Source organism: Scyliorhinus canicula, chromosome 2 (genome assembly GCF_902713615.1).
Source record: "Scyliorhinus canicula chromosome 2, sScyCan1.1, whole genome shotgun sequence".
NCBI classification, from domain to species: domain Eukaryota; kingdom Metazoa; phylum Chordata; class Chondrichthyes; order Carcharhiniformes; family Scyliorhinidae; genus Scyliorhinus; species Scyliorhinus canicula.
The window spans coordinates 201,837,575-201,847,697 of NC_052147.1; the positions used below are offsets into that span (position 1 = coordinate 201,837,575).

Here is a 10,123-nt window from a genome sequence, read left to right on the forward strand (position 1 = left end):
TTTCTGTTTAGTTTATTAAAGCCTCAGTTACGTTCACCACTCGTCGTGTGTTCATTGATGGCATATCAATTTAATACACTAAACATCTAAGAGGAATTCATCACTCAAGCCTGATCGCCTGGAGCTGGACCCACAGGCAGCCAACACCACTGCAACATTCGAGCACTGGCTAAGCTGCTTCGAAGCTTACCTCAGATCCTTCACAGAACACTTCACCGACCTCCAAAAGAAGCAGATCCTCCACGCACGGGTGAGCCCGCTAGTCTTTCTTCTCATCAGAGACGCCCCCTCATATATGGAGGTGATAATGCTGCTAAAGGGACACTATGTTAAGTCGGTAAACGAGGTGTATGCGAGGCACCTTCTTGCCACGAAACGACAACACCCTGTGGAATCACTAGCAGAATTCCTGCGTGCCTTGCGGGTACTCTGCCGGAACTGTGACTGCCAGGCGGTATCGGCTACCCAACACGCGGAGCTGTTGATCAGGGACGCTTATGTCACAGGCATGAAATCAAACTACATCCGCCAGCGATTGCTAGAAGGGGGTACACTCAGTCGGCCTCTCAGCTCTCAAACTCGCTGAAGGTGGCGTTCCAGAACATGGAGGCCTACACCTCCGACCACGTGGCACCCTTGTGGACCTCATGGGTGCCGCCATCATCTGACCCAGGTATGGCACAAGCCTGTGCCACGCAGCAGCCCACCAACGCCAGAAGCCCGAAGTGTTACTTTTGTGGCCAGGGTAATCATCCCAGACAATGCTGCCCTGCACGGAACGCGACTTGCAACGGGTGTGGGAAAGCCTGGCAGGCCCGATCTCTCCCTAAAGCTGCTAGGCCCAGCAGCACTGCCTGTTGCCTGTCAGGGGCGCCGCCAGCTGCCGCACCACCCGCCATGTGCGACCCGTGGGCGCCGCCATCTTTGATGCCATTTCCGATGCCACCCACCACGTGCGACCCATAGGGACCGCCATTTGGGACCAGTCCGCAGCCTCCCAGGAGCCCTGCTCTCCCGATCATACGCTGGCCGCCGCTACCTCCAACCGGCCTACCCATCACCTTCTGAAGCTCGCCTCCATCACGCTCAACCAGTCCCGGCCTCATCACCTCACAAAATCTACGATGACCGTCCGGATCAACGGGCACGAGATTGCCTGCCTTTTCGACCCCGGGAGCACAGACAGTTTCATACACCCAGATACGGTAAGGCGCTGCTCCCTCCCAATCTTACCCGCGACCCAGAAAATCTCCCTGGCTTCCGGATCACATTCAGTAGAAATCCGGGGGTACTGTGCCGCGACCCTTACTGTCCAAGGCGTAGAGTACACTAACTTCAAACTCTACGTCCTTCCCCATCTCTGTGCTGCCGTATTACTGGGGCCTTCCAGTGCCACCTCCAAAGTCTTACTTTAAAGTTCGGTGGACCCCTGCCCCCCTCACCGTCTGCAGCCTCGCAACCCTTAAGGTCACCCCACCCTCGCTCTTCGCTAAGTTCATCCCGGACTGTAAGCCCGTCGCCACTGGGAGCAGACGATACAGTGCTCGGGACAGGGCCTTTATCAGGTTGGTGGTCCAACGACTCCGACGAGAGGGGATCATTGAGGCTATTACCAGCCCTTGGAGAGCCCAAGTGGTGGTCGTCAAGACTGGAGAGAAGCACCGGATGGTCATCGACTATAGTCAGACCATCAACCGGTACACGCAGCTCGATGCGTACCCCCCCCCCCCCCCCCCCCCCCCCGCATATCTGATATGGTCAATCAGGTTGCGCAGTATCGAGTCTTCTCCACAGTTGACTTGAAGTCCGCGTACCACCAGCTCCCTATCCGCCCGAAGGACCGCCAATGCACTGCCCTTGAGGCAGATGGCCGCCTCTACCAATTCCTCAGGGTTCCCTTCGGCGTCACCAATGGGGTCTTGGTTTTCCAACGAGAAATGGACCGAATGGTTGACCAGTACGGGCTGCGGGCGACGTTCCCATACTTAGATAATGTCACCATCTGCAGCCATGACCAGCAGGACCATGACGAAAACCTCCGGCATTTCCTCAACACCGCTAAACTCCTGAACCTCACCTACAGTGAGGAAAAATGCATTTTACGCACAACCTGCCTAGTCATCCTCGGCTACGTTGTGGAAAACAGAGTCCTAGGGCCCGACCCCGACCGCATGCCCCCCCTCCTGGAACTCCCGCTACCCCACTACCCGAAGGCCCTGAAGAGATGCCTGGGGTTCTTCTTCTACTATGCCCAGTGGGTCTCCAATTATGTGGACAAGGCCCGTCAACTTATTAAATCCACCACTTTTCCCTTGACGGCTGAGGCCCGCCTGGCCTTCAACCGCATCAAGGCAGATATTGCCAAAGCCACGATGCACGCTGTGGATGAGTCCATTCCGTTCCAGGTGGAGAGTGATGCTTTGGACCTTGCACTGGCCGCTACCCTCAACCAGGCGGGCAGGCCCGTGGCCTTCTTCCCCCATACCCTCCATGCCTCCGAAATCCGACACTCCTCCGTCGAAAAGGAAGCCCAAGCCAATGTGGAAGCTGTGCGACATTGGAAGCATTACCTGGCCGGCAGGAGATTCACTCTCCTCACTGACCAGCGGTCAGTTGCCTTCATGTTTAACAATACACAGCGGGGCAAGATCAAGAAAGACAAGATTCTGAGGTGGAGGATCGAGCTCTCCACTTATAATTACAATATCTTGTATCGTCCTGGGAAGCTCAATGAGCCCCCAGATGCCCTATCCCGCGGTACATGCGCCAACGTACAAGTAGACCGACTCCGGGCCCTCCGCAACGACCTCTGTCACATGGGGGTCACCCGTATTTTTCACTTTAATCAAGGCTCGCAACCTTTCTTACTCCATCGAGGAGGTCAGGACTGTGACCAGGGACTGCCAGGTCTATGCAGAGTGCAAACAGCACTTCCATCGGCCAGACAGAGCGCACCTGGTAAAAGCCTCTCGCCCCTTTGAGTGCCTCAGCATCGACTTCAAAGGGCCCCTCCCCTCCACTGACCGTAACGTGTACTTCCTCAACATTGTTGACGAATACGCGAGATTCCCCTTTGCCATCCCGTGCCCTGACATGACCTCCGCCACCGTCATCAAGGCTCTGCACAGCCTTTTCACCCTGTTCGGGTTCCCCACCTACATCCATAGCTACCGGGGTTCCTCCTTCGTGAGCGATGAGCTGCGTCAGTTCCTGCTCAGCAAGGGCATCGCCTCCAGCAGGACGACCAGCTACAACCCCAGGGCAACGGACAGGTGGAGACGGAGAATGCGATGGTCTGGAAGGCCGTCCTCCAGGCCCTACGGTCTAGAAGTCTCCCAGTCTCCCGCTGGCAGGAGGTCCTTCCCGGTGCGCTCCACTCCATCCGGTCGCTCCTGTGCACTGCCACCAACGAGACCCCTCACGAACGTATGTTTGCCTTCACTAGGGAGTCCACCTCCGGGGTCTCGCTCCAGTCCCGGCTGATAGTCCCAGGGCCCGTCCTCCTCCGGAAGCATGCGAGGAGACATAAATCAGATCCCCTCGTCAAGAAGGTCCTGCTTCTAAATGTCAGCCCACAATATGCATACGTGGCACATCAGGACGGGCGACAGGACAGTCTCCCTTCAGGATTTGGCAACTGCAGTTTCCCCAGCAACCTTCACCACCACCCCTGATGTATGAGACCATCAATTCACGCGACACGTGGTTAGAAGTGAACAGTGGGTTTAATCGTCTTACAACAGAGCCTGCCTGTGACATGATGAACTCCAGAGGAACTGGCAGGCAGGTTCTCAGCATCAAACTGTATACTTCCGGTTAGGAGGGAGGAGCCATGGGTGGAGCCAAGGGTGGAGCCCAGTACAAACTCCGTACACTCCCAGTGCATCTCCCCCTAGTGGCAGAGCAGCACAACTGCTCATGTGCCGAGCTTACAGAGACATAGTAATACAGTGTGAATTACGCTACTGTGATTCACCACATTCACCCCCTGTAAAAAAATCAAGTCCGGCGGGGTGGTGGCTTACAGATTGAGCCTGTCCCATGGCCGAGTTGTCCGCTGTGATCGGCGGAGCACCGGGGTTGCAGCCCCTTCTGGTGGTTGGATGAGCACCGTCGGTTGGGGCACAATGGCGGACTCCGGGGGCGATTCCGCCCGAGCTTCGTACCCGTCTGGTTCGACTGGGGACTGGGGGCGCTGGGAGCTAGCTGGCGTGGGCGCGTGAAAAAAATGTAGCGAACTGGTAGGTGCGGGGGCGTGGGGGGTGAGTTGGGTGGGATGTAGTATGAAGGGTACCTCGGCGGTGGTAGTGGGGGGGTTGGATCCTGCAGGTGTTAGGTCCCGGAGGGATACAGTGTCCTAACGGCCGTCAGGGAACTCTACGAAGGCGTACTTGGGGGTTCGAATGCAGTAGGAGCACTTTCACTACGAGTGGGTCAGTTTTGTGCGCCCTGACATGGCTTCAACCATGCCGGGAGCGAAACCCCCGTGGTAGTGCCCCTGTAAAAAATAAATAGCCGCTCGTGAGGGATCTGGTTGGTAGCGGTACATAGGAGGGACCTAATAGCGTGGAGTGCGCGGGGAGGACTTCCTGTCAATGGGAGATCGGGAGATTCCTGGACCGGAGGATCAGTAGGACGGTCTTCCAGACCGTCACATTCTCCCTCTCCCCCTGCCCGTTCCCCCTGGGGTTATAGCTGGTAGTTCTGCTCAAGGCGATGCCCTTGCCGAGCAGGTACTGACGCAGCTCATCGCTCATAAAGGACGAACCCCGGTCGCTGTGTATGTAGCTGGGGAAACCAAACAGGGTGAAGATACTATGCAGGGCCCGAATGACTGTGTGGGAGGTCATATCGGGGCACGGGATAGCAAAGGGAAAACGGGAGAACTCGTCTATGACGTTCAGGAAGTACACATTCCTGTTAGTCGAGGGGAGTGGCCCTTTGAAATCGATAGCGAGGCGTTCAAAGGGCCTAGAAGCCTTGACCAGGTGGGCCCTGTCTGGTCTGTAGAAGTGCGGTTTGCACGCCGCACAGATCGGGCAATCCCTGGTGATGGCTTTTACCTCCTCAGTGGAGAAAGGCAGATTTCAGGCTTTAATATAGTGGGTGAGCCGGGTGACCCCCGGGTGGCAGAGGTCATTGTGGATGGTTTTTAAGCGGTCGCTCTGTGCGCTGGCACACTTCCCGCGGGACAGGGCATCTGGGGGCTCGTTGAGCTTCCCCGGTCGGTACATGATATCGTATTTGTAGGTGGAGAGTTCGATCCTCCACCTCAGAATTTTGTCATTTTTAATTTTGCCCCTTTGCGAGTTGTCAAACATGAAGGCAACCGATCTTTGGTCGGTGATGAGGGTGAACCTTCTACCTGCGAGGTAGTGCCTCCAGTCACGAATAGCCTCCACAATGTCTTGTGCTTCCTTTTCGACTGAGGAGTGTCGAAGTTCCGAAGCGGAGAGGGTTCGGGAGAAAAATGCGACTGATCTCCCTGCCTGATTTAGTGTGGCTGCTAGAGCTACCTCTGAGGCATCGCTCTCAACCTGGAAAGGGACGGATTCATCCACCACCCGCATGGCCGCTTTGGCGATGTCCTCCTTGATGCAGTTGAAGGCCTGGCGTGCCTAGCTGACAGGGGAAAAAGTGTGGCCTTAAAGAGTGGGCGGGCTTTGTCCGCATATTGAGGGACCCATTGGGCATAATACGAAAAGAATCCCAAGCACCGTTTGAGGGCCTTGGGACAATGAGGGAGAGGGAATTCTAAGAGGGGGCACATACGGTCCGGGTCGGGACCCAGGACTCCGTTTTCCACGACATAGCTGAGGATGGCTCGTCTGGTCGTGCGGAAAACGCATTTCTCCTTGTTGTATGTGAGGTTAAGCTTCTGGGCCATTTGGAGAAATCGGTTGAGGTTGGCATCGTGGTCCTGCTGGTCATAGCCGCAGATGGTGATGTTGTCCAAGTAAGGAAACATGGCCCGCAGCCCGTACTGGTCCACCATTCAGTCCATTGCTCGTTGGAACACTGAAACCCCATTTGTGACGCCAAAGGGGACCCAGAGGAAGTGGTGGTCCTCTGGGCGGATTGGGAGTTGGTGGTATGCAGACTTCAGATCCACCGTGAAAAAAATCCGATATTGGGCGATCTGATTCACCATGTCTGCAATCCTGGGGAGGGGGTACGCGTCGAGGAGCGTAAACCGATTAATAGTCTGACTATAGTCTATGACCATGCGGAATTTTTCCCCGATCTTGACGACCACCACCTGAGCTCTCCAGGGACTGTTACTGGCCTCTATGATCCCCTCACGTAAAAGCCTCAGAACCTCGGATCGAATGAACACCCTGTCCTGTAGACTGTACTGCCTGCTGCAAGTGGCTACGGGTTTACAGTCCGGAGTGAGGTTGGCAAAGAGAGGAGTGGGGGAGATTCGCAGTGTGGCTAGGCTGCAGATAGTGAGTGGGGGTAGGGGTCCGCCGAAGCTGAGGGTGAGACTCTTGAGATTGCATTGAAAGTCGAGTCCCAATAAGAGTGGGGCGCAGAGTTCGGGCAGGACGTATAGTTGGAATTTAGAATAGCTAGCGCCTTGGATTGTTAGAGTTGCGACGGTGCGCCCTTGGATATGGACAGAGTGGGAACCCGAAGCGAGGGAGATAGTTTGCCATGCAGGGAAAACGGGGAGCGAACAGCGTCTTACCAGATCTGGGTGTACGAAGCTCTCAATGCTCCCGGAGTCGAAAAGGCACGGTGTACTGTACCCGTTGATTTGGACCATCGTCATAGAGTCGTTGAGATGCTTTGGGCGTGATTGGTCCAGTGTGACTGCGTTGAGTTGCGGGTAGTCGACGGCTCGGTCGGCTGCGCTGGGATGGCCCCGCGATGAGTGCCCGCTGAGGTCGCAGTCTTCAATCGAGTTTTCTGAGTGTGGAGAGGATGGGACCCAAGATGGCGGCCCCCATGGATCGCACGTGGCGGGTGGGGGCGGAGTCGGGGCATAGGCCACTGCGTTCTGGGGCCTGGGGGCCTGCGAGTGCGGAGAGCAATTACTTTGTGCCGCTGGAGTTTTAGGGGCTGGGGCCTTCCTTGCCAGGCACACTCTGGCGTAGTGGCCTTTTCGCCCGCAGCTGCTGCAGGTCGCGTTGCGGGCCGGGCAGTGCTGCTGCGTGTGCTGGGGCTAGCCACAAAAGTGGCAGGCTAGGGCAGCATGGTGGCTGGGTGGCCACGCCGCGCAGGCTTGGGGGAGTCGCTGGTTGGGGGCCCATGACGGGGTTGCGCAGTCGGCAGGAAACGAGGTGAGGCTACGAAATGAGACCTCCATAGTTGTAGCGAGTTCAACAGTATCTTCTAAATTTAGGGCCCCCTTCTCCAGCAGTCGCTGGCGCACGTAATTCGATCTACATAGAACATAGAACAGTACAGCACAGAACCGACAGTTCCAGTCGGTTAGGCTTGAGGGCTGATTCCATGGTCATTCCTTACTGTTTCTTAAGACGATTAAATTGATGAGACCATCAATTCACGCGACACGTGGTTAGAAGTGAACAGTGGTTTTAATCGTCTCACAACAGAGCCTGCCTGTGACACGATGAACTCCATATGAACTGGCAGGCAGGCTCTCAGCATCAACCTTTATACTTCCGGTTAGGGGGGAGGAGCCGTGGGTGGAGCCCAGTACAAACTCCCGTACACTCCCAGTGCATCTCCTCCTAGTGGCAGAGCAGCGCAATTGCTCGTGTGCCGAGCTTACAGAGACATAGTAATACAGTGTGAATTGCGCTACTGTGATTCACCACACATCACCACCACCCCCGACCCTACACTGTCTCCCCCCACCTCTACCCACCTACCTCGAGAACTGGCACCCGCAGGCCCACCAGCGACCATCACCACCACCCCTGCCCATACACCGCCCCCCCCTCCACCGACTCAACAACTGAATGAAGAAGAGGACAACACGCTCCCAGATGCGCAGGTTTCGACACCGGTGCTCACACCACAGCCGGGACTGAGGCGATCACGGCGAATGGTCAAAGCCCCCGACAGATTCAACCCTTAAGTTCACTTCACCCCCACTGAACTCTTTTTTTTAACAGCGGTGAATGTGGTAAACCACTGTAATGTATAATATGTGTATTGTGGTAAATGGCCACTATATTATGTGTAATGTGGTAAACCACTGCCGATGGCTCCACCTCCCCTCGGGCCCAGTATAAAGGTGGCTGGTCTCCTCCTCTGATCCAGTTCGGGGTCAGAGGCCAGTAGGCTTTCTGTTTAGTGTATTCAAGCCTCAGTTACGTTCACCACTCGTTGTGTGTTCATTGATGGCGTATCACAACCTCAAAATCTTTTGATGCAAAACTGAGGTTAATCCCACATATCTTCATCACTAAAACCACCTACACTACTTCTGTAACATTGTCTTTCCCTTCCCCTGCCTGAACCATCTACTGTTGACACCTTCACCAATGCGTTTGTTATCTCCAGGCTCCATCACTCCACTGGTCTCCTGGTCAGCCTCCCATCTGCCATCCTCCAAAATTGGATTTGCTCTAACCTAACTCAAGCAAAGTTCAAACTCCCGTTCATCCATTATACATGTGTTAATTAATCTTCATTAATTCCCAGTTCCTGAGCACCTGGATTTAAAACTTCTCATCCCTCCATGACCTTGCTTCTTCCTATCTCTGTAGTCTCTTCCAGTCCTAGAGCACTGCGAGACATCTATGCTACCCATTCTGGTTTCTGGTGTATCCTGATCTTCTTTGCCAAAGACGCCAAGCTCTAGACCTGCATAGACCCTAAGCTCTGGAATTCTCTCCCCAAAGCTTTCCTAAGTCTCCTTCCTTGGATCAGTGTCTTTTTTTTGTTTGAAAATGCTCCTGTGAAGGGCTTTGGCATGTTTGACATATTTTAAAGATGCTAAATAAAGTAAGTCATTGTTGTTTGTATCTTATGCCTTTTCTGGCACAGTAATCCTCAAGAAATAAAATGTAGCTGCGCTAATATTTAGCTTCATCAAATAATTTGTTTTGTTCAATGGAGTTCAAAATTTCCAATTGATTAAAAGTGATAGAAATTGTGGGAAATAAAACAGCTCTTGAAATTCTCAATATAGCTGCAGATTGATAATATTTATTTACTTTTTATTTCAATATCAGGCTGCAGACGAATGGAAGTATGTTGCAATGGTGATTGATCATATTCTGTTGGGCGTCTTCATGCTGGTTTGTATTATTGGGACCATTAGTGTCTTTGCTGGCCGTCTCATTGAACTCAATCAGCAGGGGTGAATCTTTTTAATGAATGGACAATATATTACTAGAAATGGGCATTGCTCCACAAAAAAGTTTAACAGGCTTACTGTTGTAATAATAGTCTGTTGTACAAAATACATTGTTTTATTTGCTTTAAATTGATTGTATTAATATAGGGAATTAGAATATGTCAAAAATTAAACCATATTAGTAAAGAATGTTGATACAAAAGCAGTTGAAGCATGAAAATAGGACATCATATAAAAATTTAAACATTTGTAAAGTATTAGATTTGAAGTAATTTGCAATTTAATAGAGACATTATTATGTAGAAAATTAACAGTGATCTGATCCATGCTTTTATATCAAAAGGCTGTATTACCATATATTTAGTAACATTGTTCTACTGTATAATTTTATGTTTGTTTTACAGATTGTTAATAAATAGATAAATTGTGCTGGATTAAAACTACGTTTTGTATTGATGATTCGATTTAATGCAGATACAGCTGAACTATTTGAAGATCAATTTCACTTTAATCAGAGAACAAAGTGATCGTAAAAAGGAATTGAAAATAGATTTTTGAAAGGTCATTGAGCATATGACCCTACCAGAGGATATCTTAAGATTTCCCTAGAAATCTTCAATCGCATAACCTTTATTTATTAAAATTTCTATTGATATTGTGTCAGCTTTCATATGAATCAGATCAGTTGGTGACATATATAAGTAAATGAATCAGACATTTTTAAAACGTATTAAGAAAGCCTTCAAATACATGATTTGAATTTTACTGAAAAGAGAGACAAGTTTCCAAATCACAGTCAAGTTGCCAACCAATCAGTACCCTTTTCTCCTGTACTATAAATTATTG

The 10,123-nt window shown here is 52.1% G+C and overlaps 1 protein-coding gene across 2 annotated transcripts in view; it reads left to right on the forward strand.

The window, feature by feature from the left end:
- chrna1 (cholinergic receptor, nicotinic, alpha 1 (muscle)) overlaps positions 1-9,720 on the forward strand; it is a 54,934-nt gene extending 45,214 nt beyond the window's left edge. For both annotated transcript variants that reach the window (XM_038789368.1, XM_038789369.1), the window contains one exon: positions 9,153-9,720. In XM_038789368.1, the coding sequence (XP_038645296.1) occupies positions 9,153-9,284 (132 nt within the window). In that variant the 3' untranslated portion in view covers positions 9,285-9,720. The remainder of the gene's footprint in view (positions 1-9,152) is intronic.
- The last annotated feature ends 403 nt before the right edge of the window (positions 9,721-10,123 follow it).